Source organism: Lutjanus erythropterus, chromosome 20 (genome assembly GCF_056507025.1).
Source record: "Lutjanus erythropterus isolate fLutEry1 chromosome 20, fLutEry1.hap2, whole genome shotgun sequence".
NCBI classification, from domain to species: Eukaryota; Metazoa; Chordata; class Actinopteri; order Lutjaniformes; family Lutjanidae; genus Lutjanus; species Lutjanus erythropterus.
The window spans coordinates 13,698,668-13,726,142 of NC_139336.1; the positions used below are offsets into that span (position 1 = coordinate 13,698,668).

Genomic DNA, 27,475 nt, shown 5'->3' on the forward strand with positions numbered 1-27,475 from the left:
ATTTAGAGTCTAAAATAAGAATTTAGAAATGTGAACAGTTAGCGAACATCATGAGAGCCACCTAAGACAAATGAGGCATAATCAGCATGTTCCCAAGTGTTTTTTTTGGACAAATTGCTTGTTTTGTCAAACAGTCCCAAAATTCAAAGGTGTTCAATTTAAAATAAAAGTCCAACTATAATTTTCAGAGAAAAGCACATTCTTCATTTCAGCATCTGGAATCAGTGAGTATTTGGCATTTGTGCTTTTAAAATTAACTAAACAACCAGAAGAGTGCACTCTGTAGAGTGAACATCTCCACCAGTCACCTACTGCTACACCACTACAGCTGGCAGCAAAGATCTGGAAAGTTTTAGATGAGGTTTTTTTTTTTTATAGTATAGTCTTGTGTTCTAGTTGAGGTTGTGGCTATTCAGAAATCCCCCTTAGGAACTGAATTTTTTTTTTGTAATATTTCCAACAAGTAACCACTATCATCAATCTTTCAGGTTTGTAACAAGCCAAATTTCATGAAAATCAGTTCAGAATTAAGCGAGTTACAGTGTTTTTTTTTTTTGATGTGCTTAGTAGTGGACACAGCACAGCACAGCACAAGCGAGATGGCAGTGCAGCTAACAAAACTGGGATTTACACATCTAATATCATACCTAATTTCAGTGAATTATAACATACTACATAGCGAATTTGTAGATTCTCTGGTTTAATATGAAATGATTTTTTTTTATCAGTGTCACTTTTTGAGCCATGACAGAGGCCAAAATGTGGCCTGCAACAGACTACCTGCAGGACTTGTTTTTAGCTTAGCAGCTGTTGATGACTTGTGGTCCCAATCAGCTGGTTAAGAAAAGTGAGAGTGAGTGGCCCTCACATGTTCCCAGGTGGTGTTTTTAATGTTTTATCTACCAAATAGTCCCAAAACACAAAGGCATTTCAATTTAAAATGATACCATTTCATTTGTAATTTACAGAGAAAAGCACCAAATCTCAATTTCAGCAGCTGGAACCAGTAAATGTTCAGCATCTGACCTTTCTAAATTAATAAACAATTAGTCGTTTATCCAAATTGTTGTTGACTTATTGTGAATGGATCGTGTAATTAACTAAATTGACAGATTGTTTCAGTTGAAGCTCAAGGCTGCAGTGTGAGTGAAGCAAAAGTGTGTGTGCTTGTGTCATACCCCATATGAAGCCGCGTTGTGTAAAGGTATCAGTCCTCCTTTGTCCTGCGCATTCACATCAGCTCCATGTTCCAGCAGATACTCTGCTACCTCCAAGTTGTTATAGCCGGCTGGAGAGTGGCGGGGAGCAGGGGGCGTCGTAAAAAAGACAGCAAGAAAGAGGGACAGACGACAGATGAGAGATAAATGGAAAGAAAGAGGAGAAACAAAGATGTAGTCAGGTAATGAAGGAGGAGGAAATAAAGAGAGAAAGACAGAGAGACATGTCAGCCTACATCAGCTGCGGTGTGACAGCGTATAATCATCTTTTCCTTTCACAAGCAAGTACATGAAGGCAGAGGGTGCGTGGGTGTGTGTCTAAGTGGTCAGATCTCAGAAAAATCACAGACCTTCAAAGTGTTTTTCAGCAGTTTCTTAACTTTAAAAGTGCCCGTCATGCCACAAAACATTTTCTAATTAAGATATACTTTATCATCGTACGGAGGCTAGTGAAAGTCTCTATAAATACGGAGTCTAAAAATGCATAGAAGAAGACAAAGGCTAATCAGTTTTTCCCCACCAAAAGAGGATTATAAGCAGAAACACTGCTGGAAAAACATAAAGTAGTTTGAGAGACAAGCAGAGGCTTTCAACCATGACGACACCGGTTCAATCCCAGATTCAAAACAACTTGTTTTCCACAAAGCTTTAACCTAACCTAACCTTAAGCAAGCTGTCAGCAAACTAACAGGTAATTACCAGGTTATCATTTTGTCATCATGAGTTTGTGATAAGCACAGAGATAAAAGCATAATATCTAAAATTGATGCTTCATTTTGAGGCGAGGTTTGAAGACTTTTTTTCAGCTGTGTTTGTGTGTGTTTATGCCTGTGAGGTGCAACAGCAGAATGATGTTTATCTCTCTTGTTATCTCTGAAGCTGATGTTATCATGATTACAGATCCTGAATAAATACATGAGTATATGTGTATGTGTGTGTGTGTGTGTGTGTGTGTGTGTGTGTGCACCTCTGAGAGGCGACAGTATCTCTGCTATCAGGATTTTAAAACTTCATCAAGTTTGTAGGAGATTCAAGGTCTTTACAGTACACTACAGCTGCAGATTTAGTATATACTATGCATACCATATACTAAACTGTGACAACGTGGTATTTTACTGTGCTGGTAAATTAGGACATTATTTAGATATGAATATTAATTAAAAATGTTCCAATAGGCCAAAACATTCATGCTCAAATCTTGTCAGCGGGCCAAAACAAAGTCTTTGGTCAGAATAACTGAACATAACATAACTGAACAAGAAGAAACTTTTCCTTTTTAAATGAGTAAATGTGGTGATAGGAGCTGGATGGTTCAAAACTTTTTACAACTTAATAACCTAAATCTGAGTTTCTTTCATTTGGCACCATTTCTGTCTAGTCACAGCTGAGTCATCTGTCATTCAAGGGAAAGGACAGCGTGCGCAGTTTGGGAGTGATTTGACTAATGTGATTCCCTTTATTCAAGACCCAGCCATAAATAAGTTGCCCGTCTCCTGCTTATCCAAAGTGCTGTCCATCGCTCTTAACAATTACTTGGAAAAGAGAACGTATCTGGTTACTGATGCATTTTAGAACCAGTTCCAACATGCTGCCAATAACTTTTAACTTTTATCACTTTATGGCTGAAACTGGACGATATGTCACTCTGGAAGAAGAAAAGTGGATTTGCTAAATATGTTGTTTGACTGATGCAAAAAATGAGTTTCATTTTGTTTACTACTGCCATTTTTACTGGCAACTGCACAGTATTCTGTTCAGTGATATAAAAACATTTGCTGATTTTGTAAACATGGACAATGCACAAAGCTTTAGCTGGCTGCTGATATTTTAAATCTTTAGATTAGCTAGTTATATTTCAGACATGTTGATCCCTGTGGCCAGTGTTTGCTATATTACCAGGAGCCTTTTCAGTCCATTAGACCCCCTAAGCTGTTCAGCTCTTATTTTACCTGCCTATATTTTTCAAACTATGCCTACGGTATTATATCCTCACTGTTTTTATTGTAATTTATTCCATTTAATTTTTAAAATCATTTTACTATCACCATTCTTCTCCTGCCTTGTTAGCTCTATTTTTAAAAAAAATCATACTGTATTATGTCTCTGCTATGTTGCCTTTAAACAATGCAACTGTGTTTAGAAAAGTTATATAAGAATAGAGTACATTTATCACTATTAATTTTAAGGCTGGGCAGTATGGTCATATTTTTAAGGTACACAGTCTATATCTTGATATACATATTTTCTCTAAAATGACACATCATAAATTCAGATATTGCAAACACATGATCAGGGTTGGGCGATATGGACAAAATCAAATATTGTATAATATTTTTCGCCAAATAGACATTGCAACAACGAGATTTTTAATAAATAATCCAAAGCAATGTGGATATAATGACTAAGTGGGAATAATAGAACAGCTAGAACAGTCTGGTAGTTTATTACACCACTTTACTGCAATGCAGCCTTTGGAACCAGGGAAAACAACTTATGCCATATCACAATAAGATGATATCCAAAATCTATCCAATTTCTAGTCTCACATCACGATATCATTATATTGATATACTGCCCAGCTCTAATAAAATTGTGTTATTTAAGAAAACATGGATATAACTTGTAAAAGGTTCAAAGAGAAACTGGTCTGGTGGTGACATTAAGGAGCTCATATTCCACGTTGATAATAACTTCTAAGTGTTCTCATTAATTTATTGTAGTGCTGCAGTAAGCTAAGAGCGGTTTCAGTCTACCCACCAGATTACTGTCATCAAAAATTATTGATAAATTGCTAAGTTTTCTCAGCACGCCTGTCTATGTAACAAAGTGTTTTTGTCCTCAGCTGTCTGGATGTGTTTATTGTCTTGTTCTTGGCGCTGAACTCAGCCAAAATCCCAGGAGGTCGGCTGTTTCTGAGATGCTGCAGCCAGAGTGATTGGCACCCGCAAATATACCATGTCCAAAGTGGCTTAAATCCTGCAAACTTCAGCCAAAGAGTAACAAAAAACCTCTGGCTTTATCCTTCATTTTCATGTATCTGTAAAGTGAGCTTTACCCAATTTATGGAGGTGTTTATGGATTAAAATTACCTGTGAATGTGTGTCAGTGTGTGTTTGTTTTGTGTTTCCACATGCATGTTACCTGCGAGGTGCAGAGGTGTCGAGTTGCGTCCCTGCGTATCCCGACAGTTAATGTTGTCTGGGCTACATAACTTCTGCACCCGGGCGAGGCAGCCTTTCTTAGCGGCGTCCAGCAGCGCGGCGTCTCCTCTCAGCAGGTCCTGGATATCCGTGTCCCCGTCCTTCACCAGGTCCAGAGGCGTGTTCCCGTCTCGGTTCTTCTTGGTGGGGTCTGCGCCGTGCTAGAGAGAGGAAGCGGAAATGGAGAAGTTGAATGTGACAGGAAGAAAAGATGGAGAATGAAAAACAGATAGATATGTTTAAGGAGTACGTAAGATTTTATTTAAATAGCACCTTTTAAAACTAAAAATAAAAGGTCAGAGGAATACAAAGAGAGGAGTACAATCCAAACACTTCAACAGGAGAGTAAAGAAAAGCAATTAAAAACAACAAAGATGAAACGCTGCACATTACTCAAGGACAGATACGCTTAGAGAGAAGATGCATCTTCAGCTGTGACTGCTCCCCAGCCTACGACCCAGGACAGCTAACACACAATCCCTTCTTGTTTTCAGTCTGGGATGAGGAACAATTAGCAGGCCTTGTTCAGAGCTCATGAGAAGCCCCACAGAGGTGCACAGCATTATTAGTTCACCGATATACTCTGGAAGAGGACCATTCAAAGCCTTATAGATGAAGAGCCAATGAGGAGACATCAGAACGAGGCTGATGCAAGAGAGATAAGAGGTCTTAGTGAGAACTGGTTAACTGTCTTAGGTTAGGAATAATAGCAATAAATAATTTTAGTAGTCTAAATGGGAGGACACAAAAGCATGGATAACCCTTTCCAACTGATAGAAAGATAAAAGTGGCCAAAATTTAGCAATATTCATCAGGGGAAAATAGCAGGACTATATAACTGTCTTGACATGTTTTTACAAATTTCATCTGGTGATCAAAAACAATGCCTAGGTTTTTGGCCAGTGATTTTTTATTCGTGGCCGATGAGCCAAGTGTGTTGAAGGATTTTAGTGGGGACCTTATTTCCAGTTACTAATTTCGTCCAGACTTTTGTGCAGAGAAGTTAAATTTAAGGGGTCATTGGGCTTAACGTTAGAGTTGTGTATTATCAGCGTAACAATTATTAACAAACAATCAAACAAAATAATAATAAATATAATATAAAATATAAGACATTTCTATAATTCTATAATGCAGACTGTGGTTATTATCAAAATGCAGTGCTTAATCCATCTTAACAATGACTAAATTTAAAGTCTGAATGTTGGCACAAAACTTGATTCTACAAAATACCATCCCTCAAAATCCCTCATCGTTTAAACCCCAGTGGAAGCGTTTCGCTCAGAAGAGGAAGAGACGATGACAAGTGACGAGTGAGAAGAGGATGAAGGTAATTCACCAGAGAGAAGAAGAGAGGGAGAGACGAAAGGAGGTAGAGAGGTGAGGATAGGACATCCAGTGAAGTGGAAAACACCACATACCCTGGAGATGAGGAGGGGGGGTAGCAGACATTTTCATTGCTCAGCTGTCTCCTAGGTTACGGTTTAACTTGTCATTTCATTGTAAGTTTTGAAATCCACTCATTAAAATTTGATGTTGTGGGACCACTCCCCTGTGTATCAAGCGCTGGCCTGAAAATGTCCGTTACACATCTCTCATGGCTGTATTCCCCTATTTTAAAGTTTTATTTGAACCTATTCATGTTATGATTTTTCTGCCCTACTTCTCCATTTCTATTATCTCTTTGCTGCTGAAGTAATCACATTCTCACTGTAATTTATTCTCTATCCAGGAAAATTAGAATGGAGACCCATTTAAGTAAGAATTGGGACATTTACATATAAATAAATTTAAGTTTTTTTTTTTCATCTTATATTCAATTCATGACAAACTTTGCATTTACAGTAGTGAAGAACGTTGGAACCTGTAAACTCACTCCTGTGATTTAACAATTGTCTGGCAAATTTTACATTTTGGATTTCTTTAAAACCAGGTAAAGAATCAATAGCTATGGGGGCTGCTCTGTGAGGACGTTCTTATTAGGCACAGTGATGTTTATATCTAAGTGCAAACATTTTTAACACTTTCAGATCATATCCCCGGTCATATTGTCTACCGATTTAACAAAGTATGCCAACATTTTCTTTGCAGTCTTATAATAAAATCCAATCATGTTTTCCTCCATGTAGCGGCCCAGAGCTAATACTCTTTAGCAACAGTACGATTTGTTGAGTTAAGACATGCCCACTTCTCAATGTTCAAATCAAATTCCTTTTTGTCCCAAAACTTTATTTCCTGTCTGTCTGTCCTGTTTCACTTGGAAATATGTCACAATACGGAAGCTAGTTACTCTCAAAATGCCATTTCATCTGGACCTTAAGCAAGTGTAATTTTTGCCATGCTTACCGTCTTAGTTTACCACGTTAACGTTATCATTTGCTTTTTTTTTTACAAAAAAAGAAAAACATCCTATTTTGTGTGCCAAGGATGCCTAGCCTTTTTCTTTGTGCCATGGTATCAGAAGAGGTATTGAGTATTGTTTTTTAGCCTTGTATCAAAGCACAAAATTCTGCTATTGCAACAACCCTAATGACAACATCATGTGACGCACTGCGGGCCAAAAAGACCTTGGATTGTGAAAGAAGCAGCTGTAAAAGGGTGGTGTTCGTGGTTGGTGGTGCTAGTTGAAAAGTTCACAGACCACTGAAGTTATAACAATTCATCTCAAAGAAAAATGTCTGCCAAAGTCATCGGGATTCATCATCAGGGAACCATGGATATCTGTACCACATTTCATGGCAATCCATTGGGATAATTCAGTGAGATCAAAGTGGTGAGCTGACCAGCCAACTGACACTGTCACTCCTAGAGCCATGCCACTAGCATGGCTGCAGACACAAGCACAGCTGGGTATTCATCATGAACAGTGAGAGCTACAATGACCGAACAAACAAAAGAAAGACACCTACAGAAGCTGACATTTCCTGACATTTCATCAAACACTGCTGTCACACTGCTGATCGACAGTTGGTCTCCAAGACGATAATACATCCAGCCAAAGATCATACGCCATACGAGTTCACATTAGTGCTAACAAGACAGTTTCTTCTGTAATCCAGGAGAAATTCATTATGTTCTTGCACCTCTTTCCTGACAAAGAAAATGCTAATATGCGTTTTGTATGTCTCACAAGATCCCTACTCAATATCACAGCACTGGGACAAAGTGCAGCAGAGTTTTATCCTGAGCACAAATCCAACACAGAAAAGGGACAATAGAAAGTTGACAACAAACCGAGGAGACAAAGGAAAACCCACAGCTGAACTCTGAAATAGTTTATTCAAAAAGAGAGAACAGTTACATCCCGAGGCCATGGCAGATTAACACCAAAGAGCGGGAACACACTGTAACTTGTGTGCATGTGTGTGTTACAGGGGAAATGAGGGTGCAGTCGTTTGTACGCAGGAATCACAAACACAAGCTTAAAATCCAACAGAAATTTGCCAGCGTGAGGATTTTCCAACAGCCGTGGAAAAATGCCAAACCTTCCCACCACCTTGAACAATCGATCATCTGCCTGCGTTTCTAACCTCTGCCTCCAGACCTCTTATTGCAACCATCAGATCAGTGAGAGAGTGGCCTGAGGGTGCTGCTGTATCTCTGAACTCCAGGACTGTTTGGAGAGCACCAAGTGGGATTTATCTACACATGAGCTGACACAAACTTACAATGAGGAATACGTTTCATGTGGTACTGCATATGTAACGATAAAGCTAATGACAGGAGAAATGGTCCCTGGCAGCTGCACAGATACTCTACTTTGTATGCTGTAAAAGAGAGAACCATCACTGAGGTTACACCAAATGAAGAAGAACAATCACTTGTGATAAACTCCCACTAAGTTAATCGAGGCTTTTGTTGGATAAACACAAACAAAGCTGCTGAAGCAGATGGTGTTTCTGGACATGTGCAGAAGTCTTGCTGCTGACCAACTATGGAACCAGTCTTCATGAGCATCATAAACATACCAAACGTCCCAGTTAACTCATGTTAGCAACTACAGATGCAGATTAAAGGCAAAACCATCATAAAGTTGTGTTTAACTTGGATTGTAAAGTCTCTACTGGACAGATCATCATACACCAAAAGATACTCCTTCACTTGAGGGGTTATGGTGGAGAGCGCAAAGATGTCCGCCCAAAATCTTCTATAGGTGTGACACCTCATGCTCTCCAAAGAAGCAAATGTTGCTCCAAGCGTTTATTCAGTTTTTTCTTTGTAACCCATCTGTATTAGTCCACTGACAAAACTATCAACTGTTAATAGTTTGAACTACTATTGCCCCTTGGCACCTACATAATCACAAAGTCACTCAAGAAAAAGACCTAAGACTCTTTCTCCCACTTTTGATCAATATCAGTTTCCCTTTTGGGGCAGTCAGGTCAATTGGTATGATAGAATATTATAATGTACTGAAATGTAATAGATTTTACCTCATCCTGTTTTATGATTTAGCCTCCATATACTGTATAATTTGGATCTCAAAGCACTACTGTGCACCAGCAGACCACTCCCTCTCTACCACAACCCTAGACAAAAGAGCAGCACTGGGAGTACTGAGTCCTCCTTCCAGTGTTGATTCCCAAAGGTAAAAAGGAAAGACACACATAGACCTTCAGCTGATTCATCTCAATTTGACCAGTTTATTAGCAGGTAACCAGCTAACTGATGTCTGTCACTGGCTTCCATTTTCTGCCATGCTCTGATGAAGGCCACTAGACTGGAACAATAATTTTGGTTTTGGTTGTTGCGTGGGTGTTACCATTTTACCTTTGGGCATTCAACATTGAAAAATATGATTTTGTTTCAGCATCAAAGATCTAACTACTACTACTACTATGCTTTTCACAACTTGCACATGACTGCACACTGGGAGAGGAGCTTTAAAGAAGACTTTACTTCTTGAGGGGAATGAACAAAGCACGCCTCCCCAACAGATGCTTATTAACGCCATTGAATCTATTTCTGACATACAGCATGACAGCGAATGCTACTGAACCTACACGACTGCACACACAGTAGGGCTGTAACTGATAATTATTTTCATTACAATGCAGATGACTGAATTATTCTCAATGATTAACAGCTTTGCTCATCACAGTTTCCCAGAGTCGGAGATGACATCTTCTAATTGCTTGTTTTTTTGCCACCAATAGTCCAAAACCCAAAGATACTTAATTAACAGTAATCAGGTTTACATCCAGCTTGGTGCCATAAAAACATTGCAAAAGCAGAGAGCGCAGTGAGGTGATGTAATTATAAGAGCTAGATAACTGAAAGGAAGCTTTCCCAGTATTTTATTTGTGGTGCTGAAACCATCATCATATACTTTGAACACTGTATACCCAAAGGTAAAAAGGTAACGCACACAGATCTCAAAGACAAAGCTGACTAAGCTCAATTTCACCAGTTTATTCAGGCAGTGTCAACAAACATGCTAATGTTTTGGCCTAGTGGCCTTCATCAGAGCAGAAGAAAATGGAAGTCATGTCACTAACACACGTGAGTTAGTAGTTGATTGGCTTAAAGGGTCGTGTCGTAAACCATCTGAAAAACCTGATGGCCTTTATCTTTATTTTATCTGAGGAACAACAGTGTCTCCTCATGGCTCCACACAGATCTACGGAAGTTTTTATTCATGATTTACTTTTTGCATCTTGTTTTTATTGATATCACCTTTTCCACCTCAGGCAAGTTTCCACTTTCTTTTATGTGCAAATTGAAAATGTGCATAATAACAGTTGGATGGAAATGCACTTAATGATACAACAGGGAAAAGCAGAAAATTCTCACATTAAAGAGGCTGGAACCAGCTGACATTTGTCGTTTTCCTTCATAAATAATTTCAACAATTAATCATTAATCATCAGAAATGTCAGCTACCCTGGGTTTCTTTCAAATCACTGGAAATTACCAGAAAATTACTTAACAGACTCAGACTTTCTACAGACTCACCCCACACAAACCTGTGCATGTTTGTTTTCCAGGCCTCTGAACAGCTGCACAGTCAGTATAAGAAACTGTTTTTCCTCGAAGCTGTCACCTCCCTTCACACTCCCCTCCCTACTGCCCACTCCTCTCGACCATAACTGTCATCCCAGCAACTCCACACACCTTATACACCACATCCATGCACACTCAGTGCATCATCACATTTTTATTTTGTTACCTCTCAGCCCGACCTTGTCAATATCAGAACAACTTCTCTGGTTGCACAAGCTCATTATTTTTTTTTTTGCAATAACTGACCATGAGAAATATATTTTACCTCTCTCACTGTCCTTCTACAAACCTAATTTTGTAGTTTTTGGCTTTTATTACATTCTGCTTTTGTAAGTATTTAATTTATTATTTGGTTCTTTTGTTTTCTTGAATATAATACAGATTGCTCCAAACATAAACTTACTGTGCAATGACAGTAAAGACATTATAATTTAAAGTCTTTTAGGCAGCACATTTTTCCTGCAGCTGATGTGTGTTTGCTTTGCTGTGTGCGTTCATGTGCGTGAATTCAACAGTGTTGATCTAATAATAATTTATGCAGCGCCATATGGCGACAACGCAGCGGTGATGGAGCCTTGTCTGGAGGTGATTATGATTGGAAAAACAAAAATACATCTCAGCCGCGAAACTGCAACAATTCACAGGACTCATTTAGACTCTACAAGATGTGACAGTCAGGTATCACACGGCAGATATTTTCAGCCTTGTAGTCTGATTGGTTAGGGTTTATCCTGAGCTGACTTCCAGAGAGCATGACAAGTTGTACCTTTTAGTCCGAGCTTCTGATGGGCCAATTAAAGGGCTCTATCCATGCTGAATAACACACAATATTCACAGGCACATCGGGCACCAGATGTCATTTATTGCATTAGTAACGGATGATATTGTATCACCAGCTTTTGCATTAAATGGCAGACCAGACTTCTAAATTTCACTGAGACTCGGTCATGTCTTATGAATAATGTCCTCTGAAGCTGTATGTAAAAGAGGATAAAGTGTGTGTTTACAGACCGTTAAAGCTGCATCAAGAAAACGGCTGCAGAATTTAAATGTCTGAATCCTGCGGACTTTAACCCACCCTGAAGTCCTGTATGGTCACAGCAAACAGCATGCCAATGTTTGAAAATGTGACTGGTGTGATGTTTAATATCAAAGGAAGCGAAGAGACAACCGGAAAAACGTGACGCTTGTGAGCCCGGCTTTCTCTGGACAATTCACCACTGTGGTTTAAGAACTGCTCCTTTAAGTGAAATCATTAGGCTTGTAACTAACAATTATTTTCATTAATGATTTATCGTTCAGTCGATAGAAGGTCAGAAAATTGTGAACATGCCTAGTGAGTCAAAGGGATACAAACAATCTAACAACTAACAATCCAAAACCACAAGAATACAGGTGATACTGAGCCTGCGTGATATGAGGAAAATCTGAAATGTGCTATAACTCTGTTCAATATTGCAATGTCTGTATGACTTGTGATGAATAAATTAATAAATATTGAAATGTGCATATTAGGTATATAGTTCCTTGTGTGTCCCACTTGAATAGGTACACTGCAAACACTGAATAGCCTATTCCTACTGAATAAAGAAATAAAATCAATTATTTTGAACATGCTTTCATTGAACAAATTGTGCATGAATACCCAAGCAAACACAAAATTTTAGTATAAATTTAAATAGGACATTATAACTATAATAAACTGGGATGTTGTGTAAAATGGACAGTCTTTTACCACAAAGCCCCACTGCTGCTACACGTGCAGAATGTGTCTTGCTGAAATAAGCAGGGACGTCCCTGAAAAAGACATTATCTGGATGGCACCACATGCTGCTCCAAAACCTGTACGTACCTCTCAGCATTAATGAGACTTTTGAAGATGTGACAGTTACCCATGATGCCACGGGTCCCATACCAACACAGATGCTGGCTTTTAAAGTTCATGCTAGCAAAAGTCTGGCTGGTTCTTTTCCTCTTTAGCTCAGAGGACACAATGTCCATGATTTCCAGAAACAATCTGAAATGTGGACTCATCAGACCACAGCACACTTTTCCACTCTGTATCAGTCCATCTCAGATGAGCTTGAGCCCCAGAGAAGTCTGCAGCGTTTCTGGTTGTTGTTGATAAATGTCTTTCTCTTTCCATGCCACAGCCTTAACTTGCATTTGTAGATGAAGCAACAAACTGTGTTTACTGACAACAGTTTTCCAATGTTTTCCACAGCCCATGTATCCTTTATACAGTTATGTGGATTTTTAAATATAGTGCCACCTGATTATCGATCAGCAGTAAATGATACCTTCGTCTACTTCAACCAACTGTGATTTAGTCTGAGAAGGGTGTATATTTATCTAAACAGTTGTGTTATGCAGCTTTAAACATTGAACACTTGTCTGATTTTCATGGCTGTGACTATCCCTGTGAGTTGTATATGCATTTTGTGGTATTGAAAGTTAGTGAAGAGAGGAAAACGCAGTTCTAACCTTAAGCAGCAGTTTGCAGATCTCGTATTTCCCCTTGGCAGCGGCTTCGTGGAGCGGCGTGAATTTCCACAAGTCGGCCACATTGACTGAGGCTCCGTGTCTGACCAGCAGCTCAGCCACCTCGTAGTGACCGTATGAACAGGCGTTATGAAGGGGAACCAAACCACTGTAATGGGAAGACAACAGTTACACACACATTGTTATATTATTATCTTCCGTAACTTTGCAACGACTTCTTAATTTATCGTGTAAACTTAAATGGACCAAAGTTACTTTTTATGTTTGCTGCAAATGAAACCATTAATAAAATGTCACACCCTTTGTCCTTGGCGTGCACGTCAGCCCCATGGTGCAGTAGGTACTCCACCACTGACACTCTGTTGTAGCCGGCAGCAAAGTGAAGGGGAGTTGAGTGTCGTCCCTCCAGGTCTCTACAATTCACATTCTGAGCCGTACACAATGACTGCAGAGAGACAGAACAAGAGACAAAGACAGCAGATAAAAATGAATTTCTGTTTTCAAATTAAAGAGCTGAGGAAATAAATCTATTCTCTATGGCTGCATAACCAATCATGGAGTAATTGCAATCAAGATTTATTTTCATTAGACTTTCTGTTATTTAGCTTTAAAAAGACAAAGTTTCTCTGCAAAATATTTGATTTAAAGGTTTAATCATTTCAAGAAGTTTTTCATCAATTATATGTGACATTTTTGCTTTTAATGTGCAAATGCAATAACAGCATTTTCTGACTGAAGATGGATGATCAGTCATTATATAAAAATCTAAATTAAAAAAGTGACTGCCAGGAAAACAGGGCACATCATTTTTCTCTGATAAATGGAGAAAAAACTGAATGTAATTTATATTAAAGTATGAACATGGAAATTTTTGCAGGTTTAGTCTTTGTTTCTCTTTTGGCCTGCTGTTACTGTTCTTTGATTAATACAGTGACATTTGTTTTATCATATTAATTTCTCAATATTAACTAGAAACATTTTTTTATATATCTCAATAAATGTCTGATGGATTGCCATGAAAGACTGAACAGCCATTTATGCTCCACCATTATGAGGTTCACATTCTAGGCTGTGAGTCAATTGTCTCCACAGCTACTGGATGAACCGCCATGAAATCTGCTGCAGGCAAATTCTAATAACTTAGGTGAATATTTAACTTTGTTAGTTATTATTACGTGCATCATATGATCCATATTTTATTTGCCCCCCGTACTTTAAGTCATGACCAGATACTTCCCAACGTAATAACATTCCCATCAACCTCAGCTGTACTTTGTGTTTTGAGCTAATTAGAAAATTAGCATGCTACACACTTCAGTGGGATGATGAGTATGGTAAAGATCATACCTGCTAAACATCAGCATGTTAGCATCGTCACTGGCATGACATTAGCATTCAGCTTAAAGGGTCTGCTGGCATGGCCGTAGACTCTTCATCATTTTAAACCGACTGTATGTCAGATATTCAGTACCACTACTTTGAAATCATTGTTTTGCAAGTTACCAGTTACTTCACTCTGAAAGATGCTCAACTACAACAAAGATATCCTATGGAGAAATCTAGTTTGGTTAACTAAAACTATTTAGAAAATTACTTTGTAAAAATCACCAATTTGAAAATATAACAAAGTATAATTAAAAAAGAGTCATGCCAACAAAAACGTCATTCCACTCAGTTTATTGCAAAAAGCCTTCCTGCAATAACTGTGAGACCCATATGGGCTTTTTAAGGACAAATTCCAAGCAATGTTATATTTTTGTCAGAAACAAATCTTGATTTTGTATTATTTGAATACAACAAAGAGAAAATTAACATGCACCTTTTTAGACCGACCGACTTGCACACTGTCCAAAAAAAATGGGCCTGCTGTCTTGCTCATCGGTTTTACAGACTAACATCTGAGTTGTACAATCTCAACAAACAACACAGTTCAACCTTTAAATTTTACAACAGTATGAATGGCTTTAACAGTGGTTTAGACAATGGGCAGGCCTGACATTTTACTTGTCAGAGCAGAATATCTTGCTTAAAAAGGGGCAGGGGTAGTCAAAGGGTCTTACAGCAGAGAAACGCTGGTAAAATAAAGATTTTAAAAATCATTACTTTCTGTTACGGCCTGAACTTCTTTGTTGTTTCAGTAGTTAACTACATAAAATGGCAAAAAATTAATTTAACTACTTCAACGACTTTGCAAATATAAATGTAGGTGAACTAGCAGCAAGCTACTTCCCAACACTGGTCAGATATAGAGTAGCCTGCAACTGACAAATATTTTCCTCAAAGTAAGCTAGCAAATCAGGACACACTCCGAGTAGAAACCTGTTGTGAAGAGGTGATATATCACCCAGGTTCTAAAATTTACATCATCTTTGTTCCCTACAAAAACACAGCGAGCGAACCAAAACCAACATCGAACAAGATAAACAGTTCTTCTGAGAGACAGCAAGGAACAAAAACAAAAACAGAGAAAAGAGTAACATAGTTCCTCTGCCTGCCCATCATGATTTATGATGAAAAAATATATCTGTGAAATGAAATATGTGCAAAAAAAAAAAGTTTCGCAGCGACGGCAAAAATAATGGAGTTATTAACTGAAGTTGAGAAAAAAAAAAAAACGCATGTCTGCTGAACTGAGGCAGACACCTGCTGCCCTGCTGTTCACGGAAAATAACAGCTCTGCTTTTCTGTTATTTCAGATCCAATTACACCTCAGTTCAGAACTAAGAAGAGACACAGTGGGAAATTTATTTTAAAGTTTACTTCCACCACACTCTCAGAGGCTGTTTTACAGGAGATAAAATGAAACATCCTGCTGGCAGACTTATTCCTCAATCTTAAGCCATTATCCCTCACTTCAACTGCAGCGCGGCATCTGTTTATGAACGCTGTGTTTCCAGGAACTGAAGCCTGCATCATTTAAATCCTGCATACAATGAAAATGATGTGATTAGTTTTGACTGAGGGCGGCGGGTACGATTAAACTTGTAGACATTAGGTTTCACACAACTCAAAACTGCATCAACAATGGCGAGTAGAGACTTTATGGTGAGGTCAGGCTGACATGAGGTCATTAATGGATCAATTCCTGTTTGTGCTGGAGCTTCTGAATGTTTGCTATCAAGATTTTCATATCAATACAAGCTGACATGGTGCGTTCACTGTGACTGGCTGGGTATCTTCCCTTTCACAAAGAGTAAGAAGAACTCGATATCTAGCGGTAATATCAGCGATAACCAATGTGGAGCTCTAAAATTTAGTCGATAAATCCATGAGCTGAGTGGCAGAAAACTAATCAGCAACTATTTTGATAATCAAATAATTGCTTTAGTCATTTCACAAAGTGAAAACTGAAAAAAACATTTGCTGGCTCAAAGCACCGTCCAGCTGATCACAGCTGGATCAGCTGTCAGTTGGCTTTAACAGCTGCACAGACTTCTGATGGAGTTTGTGTCTGCGCACATGTGTGCTGTGTTAATGTTAATAAAGGCTCACAGCTATCATCAGTGTTACCTGTTTAACAAACACCTGCACACGATGCTCAGCCTGCAGACTCGACTTACTGTGCCCTGACCAGAGGTAGAATGCGTTTATATTATTTATTCATTAATTGTATCTTCATTTATTGCTATCCTGATTGTGAATTCATTATTGAGCAATATGATCATGTATTTTTCAACATCAGAAATTATTTATTAAGCTAAATGTCTCAGGGAAAATTAAAATAATGCAGCTTGTATGAAACGGTCAGGAATGATCACCCTCACAAGTGACAGAATGAAACGATGATAAATTGTGTAAAAAGTGTTTCTAACTGACAGACACTCTCCTCGCTCTGACTTTAATTATAATCTTAATTTAAATAAATAATGGTTGAAATAACAAATCTTGAAAAGAAAATTATTTCTAATAAATGAAGAAGGTTGTTTGTGGTGATTTTTATTGTTGAACGAGTCGGCTGACTTGATTTAATGATTCATGTGCACATGAATCATCCACCCACCACCTGAACATATTATTTTCTCAGATTTCATAACAGAGTCTCCTGGTGATCTCTTCACTGTATGTTGTATTTAAGTCTGAGTGTTTTCTTCAGCAATTTAATTTAATGATTAGAAAGCCTGCCACAGACATTTCCCTGCGTGCAGCTCCTGTGCCAAGTGCGTAATTGCGCACCACTTCCACCCGTGATCCATCCGCTATTAATCATAAAGTTAATTTTTAATTTTTAATTTAATTTTTATGAACCAGCCCACCAGATCCACAGATTAACTGCAATATGAGCCTCACAGATCTGCAATTAACACAGATTTTTAACTGGATGGTAAATCAGGAAATAAATAAAACATGAAACTTGGGAGTGACACACTTTAGTTTAATTGTCTTCACTCTGGTGTAAAAATCCAGTAATGTTGTCATGTGTCAGATCAGTCTGATCAGCTGCAGCGTCCAATCAGTAAATGATGTCTGGTTAAAAGACTTGTGTGAAGGCTGCTCTCGTGTATCCTGTACCCTCTGAGCCAAAATAAGAGACTTGGGATGGTCTGCAAGATTGTGGACCATAAGAACTTTTGGTTTGCGTGAGGAACGAGGAGTGAGGAAATGTCAAATAAGAGAGATGTTTACACTATTGACAAATTTATGGCATGAAATTTTTTGAGAAAATAATCAAAATATATACTTTATACTGCAAAACAGCCTAAAAATATCAACATATTATTTATAAGCAATGTCGTCCAACCCCACTGCAAAGCTCTGTAAAAAGCTGAAAGAAGCTGATTATTCTCTATAAAATATCATCATCACTATGAGGATACCTCTTAAATTATCAGTGTCATTCAATACACTGTTATTATAAAAAGATTAATTATACCCAGGGTCTCATGGAAACGTTCTTATTAGTGTTTGCTTTTTGATAGTATTTCAAAATATCACTAAATGTAATTATACATAGCTTCAAATGACGTAACAAATATTCTTGAATGACACAATCTGTCTTTCTTTGACCTGTCGTAGAGGGTCTAACAGTCAGTCACAGCCTGGACGCCCTCAACATCTGAACAGATGACAGAAATCAGCCCAGGAACAGTGCAGACTGTTATTTCTCTTAAAACGTCAATCAGTGGCTCAGACAGACAGTTAACCTCAGTCCCTCTGTGTGTGTGTGTGTGTGTGTGTGTGTGTGTGTGTGTGTGTGTGTGTGTGTGTGTGTGTGTGTGTGTGTGTGTGTGTGTGTGTGAGAGTCAGGTAAAAAGAGACTGACAGAGAGCCAGACCAGAGCTCATCGTCTGTGCTGCTACGATCCCCTGCCAACCTGCCAAAGCATCACACTTCACACACTGACAGACCCTCTTCATCTGGATAACCCCATTACTGTCTGTCTCCGCGGGTAAAGACACAGAATTTCACTCAACACCAAATAGTTCTGTCAAATACTTTAGCGAATCTTCCCGGGTCCTGACATCTGGTGGGTGGTTTTATCCGAGGCATATTACAGTGCATCATGAGCGCCCACATTCCTAACATGAGTGGGCCCAGTGCAAATCAAACTGCTAACAGTGGCAGCACAAAGAGCCGCAGACGATGACTGTGATTATACTGAGTGTTGTGGTAGGAAATGTTATGAAATGGGAAATTTGGCCTTTAACGAGAAGAAATGTTTGCTGCTTCGCCGGAATCAATGTGGACAACAAAACAAAGACATGCACAGAAAACATTTGATATCCACCTGACATTTAACAAAAATCACTCTGATCAGGACTCCATAAGAGCAACAAGAACAGCCACAAAGGTCAGAACATTTTGTTCCATTTTCATTTAAAAACTATAAAAGTCACCCAGTAGAGCTCAGATCTCAGTTTTCTTTAAGAACAGTGTATTGATATTGTATCAGAGTGTCCTGGATTTACCTAACTATAAATTTAACCAGGAAACAAAAAACTGGCTAAGTCTAGAGCTTAAAAGATTTACTGATTATTAATCGCAAACTATTTTGATAATCAGTTAATAGGTTTGAATACACAACGCTCAACTTCACCACACCACAGACCCACACCCACTGTTTGGGTTCAAGCTGCTGCACTACTGGGCCAATGACATGTCACATTAAATCCAAGAACACATGCGCTGATGGGCTGCGATCAAAACCATACAAATAGTCTTTTTTCTAGATCTGGTCACAAAAAGGATGAAACGCAAGCACTGTTTGAATGGAAAAGTTTCAGCCGTACTTGGCACTGGGTTATATTGCTCAGGAAGGCTGCAAGGCTGTGAATTAACTTGTATGTTCCAGTACCTTTTGTACTCTGAAAAATGTCTTTGCAGTGAGAAGCACCTGATTTAGCTGCACTGTGCTTGAACATGTGCGAAGAACCTTGATTTCTCTGACAATAAATCAGTGTTAAGAGTGTCTAAAGGTGGAAATATTTGAAAGAAGGGATGCAGTAATTGAACCGAATCGGTTCCAACAAGTAACCACTATCATGTTTAGTTTTTCAGGTTTAAAACAAACCAAAGTTTCTGTTCAGAAGTTACAGTCAATTTTGTAGGGAAGTCTGCACTTTTCATTTGTTACTACTGGACGTTTAACACTCCAATATGGCGACTGCACGAACGCATAGCGGAGTTGGTGATAAGCTAATAAAACAGAGATTTATTCATCACATCTTGTGCCTGTCTTTAATCTGCAGATGTACCGATTTAAGATGAAACAAAACTTTTCTAGAGATGTTAGTTTTTGAGCCATGATCAAGGCCAAAATGTGTCCTGCCACCAAGTAGTCAGTAAGCCTTGTTTTTAGCCTAGCACTTGTTGATAACTTGTGGCCCCTATTGGCCAGTTAAGAGGAGTGAGGAGTCAATAGTTGGTAGAGAACAGAGCCGTCATGAACACATACAGAGCTACACGACTTATTTCTTTATCTTACACCTGATAGAGATAATCAAGAGTCTGTGTTGGCGGATGAGATAATATGTGCCACAGTTTCAAAGTTTATTTTATACAAGCACACATTATACAAATCTGTAATTCATTATTTTCTCTTGTGTTTCACTGCTTCACTTTGACATTAATTTAAGTCCTTCATTACTTATTAAACAATTAAGTTTTAACAGATTTAAGGACAATAAACTAATACATTCATCATGTTTTTTCTTCTTGGCTGCTGAGCTCAGCAGTATAACCTGAAGGATGTCTGTTCATTTTTAGGCTTCATAAAATTCAGTCCATGTTCAGTCATGCAGCTGGTTAACTTTCACACATTTCTCTGGACAGGGTCCAACATTTGGTTATTTCCAAACCATAATGAGGCAATTAAAAATTTCTGCTCCCCCAGAGCAAATTATTTCCCACGACTGGTTTCATTACACATCCCAAGGCTACTGAGGTTATGATCTTTTTTCCCCCATGTCCATTTCTATTTTTCAAATGAAGTCAGTATCGATTGTTTGGAGAGGAATTGGTTGTCTGGTTTAAATAATCAAACCACTTTCAGGTGTGGTCTACCTAAATGAAAACAAACTGGTTATTTTTATTTGTCAGATGTCAGCAATGAATTTGGACATAAAGCTTTCAAAGATTTGTTACGTTACTGGACTGAAGGTAGAGAGATATCAGACACTGTATCTGAATGTAAACCTATCAAAATGTATATTGCAAGTAAAAACTCTCAAGTGAGAGTAAAAAATTACAATTAACCTACCTTGACGGTGTCCAGATCTCCAGCTTTAGCAGCTTCCAGAAGTCTGTAGTCCACATCTGAGTTCCTTACAGGTACGTTCTCTGCAGAGCAGAACACACAGGAGAACACTGAAGAAACAGTCACGCAATAAAGCTGTGCACAAACATTAGTAAAAGCTACAGATCCCCATGAGTGTAAATTTATCCCCTGCAAATGGGTGGAGGTGAAGAGAGAAGATGACGTTAGACAAAAGTCACACATGTCAGTTTGTGGACTGCTTCTAGGGTGGGCATTTACCACCAGAAAATGTCAAACAACTTACAGAACTACATTTTCCAGGTAAAAATTTTGTTAAATGTCCAAATCTTCACAATCATCTTTTCTGATTTGCTTAATGACTGTAACTGATTGGAGAGCTGTGGTTAAAACTAAGACAAAGTAAGAACAAAAGTTTACCTATAAATCAGGCCAGGCAGATACGCTCAGCTGCTCTTAAAGGAATAGTTTGACATTTAGAGAAATGCACTTGCTTTGTTGCTAAGAGTTAGATGAGAAGATCAATACCACTTTCATGACCGTGAGGTAAATACATAGCAGCCAGCTATCAACATCTCCAAAGCTCACCAGTTAATGTTTAATTTATACAAAAAACACAAAGTTGAGATTTTAACAATGGTTTTGTGCCAGTTTATTTCTTGGCTGGGTGCTTCTTGAAGTCTCCACTGGTTGCCTGGTAACCTCATACTGATGACAGGAGTCCAGAAAGTCCCTGCTCATTGCTAAGACATTCTACATCACAAATCCCGATACCGTAAAATCACATTTCTGTTTTTGCACAGACTCTGCTCCATATTCAACAAACAGACATGGAGGTGGTATCAATCTCCTCATCTAACGTTTGGCAAGAAAGTGACTCAGAGCATTTCACAAAACGTCACAATATTCCTTTAAAATTACATGCACTTACATCTGCCACTTTACAGATTTTTATTTATTCATTTAAAGGTGCAGTAAGTAATTCGACCACCTGGGAATAAGACCCAACAATCAACTCGCTCTCTCCAGAATTGCTTACATGACCCTTAAATGTTCACATGCAGTATGTAATTTGATAAATAATAAAATTTGCCTGAATGTAAAAAAATGCAACAATAATTATCTAATCGTTTTAACAATGTTTGTCACAGTATGAGACTAATTACAGATTTGTTGGTTGATTCCATCTGCACCTCAGTCTGAAACTATCAATACTGATTGACCTTTTAAAAACATATTCAGTTAATCCTGCTGTTGCTAGCTAGTGCATAGCAACCAAAACAGGGCACCTACACATCTGCACACCCAGCCACCCACTCTCTCTCACACACACACACACACACACACACACACACACACACACACACACACACACACACACACACACACACACACACACAAAGGGTGGCTTACCATTGAGTATTTGCTGAACGGCTTCATTTCCCATTTGAGCAGCAGTGAAGCCCTGCAGTGACACCAGCGAGGCGTCTGCCCCGTATCCTAGCAACAGCCTGCAGGTCTGAAGGTGGCCTGCCAGCGCCGCGCGGTGCAACGCCGTCTGACCCAGTGTGTCCAGGGCGTTCACCTGCAAACACAAACATCTTTGTGTTATGATACTTGAAAGGACCCTCAGTTACTACATTTTTTTTTCTACCTAAACTGCTTGACTTCTTTGAAAAGAATTCCACATAAACATGCTCTAAAACTGTTATTTTACCAGAAAAAGCAGGGGTCTTTGCACATCTTCCAGCACAATGCAGCTAAATCAGGTGCTTCTCAGCACACGGACAACAATTTTTGCAAAAGGGACTGGAGCACATGAGTTAATTCATAGCCTTTAAGTGTTCAATCAGTTTTGTCAATTTTGACACAACTGTGATGAGTTATTTTTGAATAAAATGTATGTAATTTACTCCTCTGGTGGCTTGTCTAATAGCCTCATCTACAGTATGTATTATTAGCTGATAATTCCCTATATTTTATCAACGTGTAATTATAAGTTTCCATCTGGATCTGATCTGAGATACTGATCAGCAAAGATCTGTAAAAAATAAGAAAGAAATATATTTGCATTTAGTTATTACATTACATGTAGTGCAGTTTAATAACCATGCTTAGGTGTTATGCTAAAATGATTGAGAATAACTAGGTATGGGCAATGTAAGTATAAAATCTTCAATCACAATAAGACTTTACAGTATATTATGGCACTTATATAGTGATAGACTGTATCTTCTGCAAAATAAAAACTTGACAAATCAGGGGTACTTGATATTGATTAACAATGCTGCATGTAATGCCCTAAACAACCAGAAAGAGCACAGCAGAATGATTAGATCTAATAGCTATAATGTGAAAAATGATGGTGAGGTATCAGATCAGACAGTTTACAGTGGGTTTGGTGTGGTTACAGGCATAAAGTAAGGAAACATTTGAGACGATGTAAGCTACAGTAATTTCAGGGGGTTGCTGTGACATCGTCCCTGTGTTCTCACCCAAATTTACATGCTCGTCACATACTTACATGCTTCACTATCAACAGCGACGGTAAGACCAAGAGGCCACATTTTTTTCAATGAGATGAGTCACCACTTTCGCTGAAAACCCACGGTTGTGTTGCTGCATTGCATTCCGGTCTACTTTCTGCTAATGTGTAAATATCACTGCTTCTTTCACACTGAATTTCATCCCTTATGACTGATGGATATCAGCTTTTAAAGTTAAGCCTCGCTCTTTAATACTGGGGATTTGACACACAAAAACCTGATGTCTGACGTTGATCGCAGATTGCAGAAACATTTGCTGCATTTCAGTTTGACATTAAAAGGGTTGTTTTTTGTTGATCAGTGCCAGAAAAGCCACATTAAATCTACTCTGATTCAATGTTTAAGGTAAGTACTTTTTGTAGACTCTATACATGGGGACGAAAAAGAGAAACACAAAACAAAACAAACAAAATAAAAAACCCTGGTGATTTTAATTTTTATGCATGTACAGATAAGCATATGGATGTATAAACAGATTTATATATAATTACAAAGAGCATATTTACATATATTTAAAAAGGATTACAGCGGAAGTAAACAGATACATAAATAGATCGCTGGATGAAGACGAAAATGAAGATATATGACTAACCTTGGCACCGTGTTTCTGTAGCACCTCCATAATGTCATTATGAGCACGCTCTGCTGCCACATGAAGAGGAGTCATGAAACTACAGAGAGAGGAGAGACAAGGTGAGTGTTCGGCTGAAAAACTGTACAAAAACATGCTCATCCAGTGTCTGACTTTGTTTTTTAATATCAATTAAAATCATCTGCGTTCTTCTCTGGCTTCTTCAAAAGGAAATGCCCACTGAGTCATTGGGAAAAAGTACTGATGCACGTTAGAAGCCCTCCACTCTCCAAACCAGGGGGTTTACATAGCAATGACAGAAACATGCATCAGTTTTAGTTGTGTTTCGGTCATAATTATAGTCAATGTTTTAGTCATAATTTTCTCAAGACAGTTTCATGATACTGTAATGGGTTTGGTTGAAGGATGTTTCTCCTGGCTGTAAAAACTCCAATGAGAAGTGAGCATACACTGAACTGTGTTTAGTTCTCTAGGCGTTCTAAGAGATTGCGTTACTGACACATTCTTTATTATATAAAATGAAACAGGTCATTATTACATCATTAATATTGGTAATCAGACACTAATGATGTTTATTACCTTTCAAAACAAACTTTTTATATTTTACTGAGGTCTTCTACTAAAATCAGTGTCATGTTTCACTCAAGTTTGAATAAAACGGGTAAAAATGGTGTCAAGGCAGACAAGCATTATCTGGGAAGCATCATGTTTATTCACTCTACATGGAACTAAAACTAATACTGAATTATATTAAATGTTCACCAGGACATTATGAACAGATTTCACTGCAATTTTTGTTTACATTATATTTTGCATTTGCATCATTGTCACCATTTAGTCATGAAATAAAAGGACATCAATTAATACTTGTCAACAAAATTTTTGTAGGAAAAGCAACACTGTCACATGGGAAAATGTTTTTTAGAAGGGCTTGGGAAAATAGCATTTTGAAAAGAAAACATATTCTTCACACTTTAATTTGAATACTTACAGTCCATATTTTAAACAATATAAAATGCTCTGCAAGAAGTAATAAATTGTCTGTTTTTACTTTTTTGTCAAAAAGTTCAAATACCTTGTTAAAATGGCTTACATACCTCTAAACCTCGCCTTCATTTAGCATTCAAGAATTCATGAATATGCAAATAGCCCCTGCCCTCTCCAGACCCCACCCCTACCCCTAAGTAGCTGCACACTGCTTCTCTGTTTTGTTAGCTTGTAATGGTAACTAGCTACATCCAGCTTCTCCTGTGGGCTGGGCATCACCGCTAATGATATGTATTGCATCACTCCCTTGATATATACCCAATCTGACCGAATCCGTTTTGTTGGGACTGTCCTTGCTCACTGAAGTTTCAGACGTGGCGTTTACTGCTTATTTCTCTCCTGATATATCTTGTAACACATAATAAACACCACGTGGACAAGGTTTAAAACATGATTTTAAGGAACACTACTACAGATTGATAGAAAATCCTCAAAAAAACAACAAGTAATGGACTCGCTGTTTAAGAAACATCAAACAAAACCAGAGTTCGAGACAAAACCAAGAGTATGGTGAATCATTACACTACTGTTAATCATCAGTACAAAATACCACCTACAGTAATGGCAGCTTCAGTCCAAAATTACGGATATCATTTTGTCGACAGTTCATATACAAATATAATAATGATTTCACTAAGTGTTTATGAGCAGATGACAGCAGTACTCACTCTTTATTCTTCTCATTTACGTTGGCGCCTTTCCTCAACAGCAGCTCTGTCACCTGTTTCCTCTTCGGGTGTGGTGATGCTACTGCACAGTGCTAAAGCACACACACAGGCAGAGACATCATCTTAGCATCTGCACAACAGCAAGGAGATCTGTGTGTGCAGCAAAGCATGTGTGTTTGTCTCACCAGTGCAGTCTCGTGTGTGTGAGGGTGTTTGAAGTTGATGATCTCCAGCGCCAAGGTCTTCTTAGCTTTGGCCATGTCAGCTTCCCGAGCAGCTTGAAGCAGCGAGTGGCCCTTAAACTCATCTGAACACACACAAAATGTCAACATGTTAGGTACTGAGAAAACAAAATTTTGTGTTTGTCTTGACAGGTTTCTGACAAACCCAAAAGATGCATAAGTATCTATGCCCACAGAGGAGAATCTGCTGCTTTAACTGAATGAAATAATTGATCAAAACTGAAGTTACGAGGTTCTCAACCAGCCATAAGAATATATTCTTTCACTTGCAATGACCCTGGAGCATGCGATACTTCAGACAGATTACTTCAAAGTTTTTACCAGCGAGCTAATAACTTATGATGCAACAGTCTGTGTGCCGGAGTTGGAGCGGAAACAAGTGATTATTCCCCCTGAGGACTGAAAATTACAAACAACAAACTATTTTGCTTCAGAAGCATTTCAGCCTGAATAAAAGGAGTCTGTTCAAGTCCATCTACTGACTGAGCAGCAGCATTCATGCATTCATAATTAGACATTTAGACAAATGGTATGAACGCCACACAGAAGACGCATCTTCAACAGGGACGTGGTCAAGAAGAGAAAGAAAATCAATTGAGAAGCAGCCTCTGCAGTTTTTTTCTCTAAGAGAAACTTGAAGACATTTTTCATCTTTGTTAGTCCACCACAGTGCCTCACAAACATTTGGGTTTGTGACCCCATAAAATGAAGAAATGTCTACATTTCAGCCTTTGTCGCAGCCAACAGCGTTCGTGTAGACAAGCACTGTAGACAAGTGATATTTCATTCTCTGTTTCGTTTTAAGGATTTTAAAAGCTCCGAAGAGGATGTTATGAACATAATTTTGTGTCACAGAAACAGAGTCTACAGGTTTACATGCATGAAAAGTTTAGGTCTTATCCTGGTGTCTATAATGTGCGAAGGTTCTTTGTGAGTATACTTGAGCTTTCCAAGGTTGATGAGACACTTACCGGTGATTAGACACCGACATCTTAGGTGACTATTCAACAACTTGCCATTATTCTGCATTGCCGCGAGGTATTTGCAATTATACAAAATATTAGATTGATGTCCATGCTCAAGTGCTTTCATGTCAAGAAAGTATGAAAGTCAACCTTTGAGTGCCCTGAAACATGCTTCAGGCAGGAAATTACAGTGAAAATTTTATCTGATTCACGAATCATGATATTGGATTCATACCCATTTCCGATATGCTAATATTTTCCACCTCATTTTGGAGGTTGCTGGTGCCGATATGCAATTTCTTTTCCACCTGACTGCAGAGAAAATGCAGAGAGACTGCATTTTATTTTCTTTATTTATGTATTTCATCAATTGCCTCTAAACTCAGTGACATCACGTACTATCCATACTGACCTTTTAAAGGAATAATTTTGAGCAATGTGCTTGACTTTCTTGCTGAGCATTGAAACACATGAAGCTACAGCCAGAGGACAAATAGTTTAGCATAAAATCTGGAAACGGGGGGAAACAGCTAGCCTTGAAAACAATGTACCTGCCACCAATCACCATGTCACACCTTGTGTATTTAAGTCATACAAAAACTGAGTTGTGGTTCTACATGGGATTGCTGCTGGACTATATCTTAGCTGGGTGTACTGACTTCCTGGAGTCTCCGCTGGTTGTTTAACAACTTCACAGCGGTGAGAAGCAGGTAAATAAATGTATCCCCCAACATTGCAAACTATTCCTTTATAATACTATACCTGGCAGGGAACACACTAAT

At 38.4% G+C, this 27,475-nt stretch overlaps 1 protein-coding gene across 1 annotated transcript in view; it reads right to left on the minus strand.

The window, feature by feature from the left end:
* Window positions 1-27,475, minus strand: part of tnksa (tankyrase, TRF1-interacting ankyrin-related ADP-ribose polymerase a) — a 112,799-nt gene that overhangs the window by 12,246 nt on the left and 73,078 nt on the right. The window contains exons 10-18 of the mRNA XM_084745898.1: window positions 25,672-25,793; window positions 25,487-25,578; window positions 23,772-23,850; window positions 22,047-22,218; window positions 20,619-20,698; window positions 13,222-13,367; window positions 12,905-13,070; window positions 4,359-4,578; window positions 1,179-1,288 (exon numbers count right to left, since the gene is read on the minus strand). Coding sequence (XP_084602024.1) covers window positions 1,179-1,288; window positions 4,359-4,578; window positions 12,905-13,070; window positions 13,222-13,367; window positions 20,619-20,698; window positions 22,047-22,218; window positions 23,772-23,850; window positions 25,487-25,578; window positions 25,672-25,793 — 1,187 coding nt within the window. The remainder of the gene's footprint in view (window positions 1-1,178; window positions 1,289-4,358; window positions 4,579-12,904; window positions 13,071-13,221; window positions 13,368-20,618; window positions 20,699-22,046; window positions 22,219-23,771; window positions 23,851-25,486; window positions 25,579-25,671; window positions 25,794-27,475) is intronic.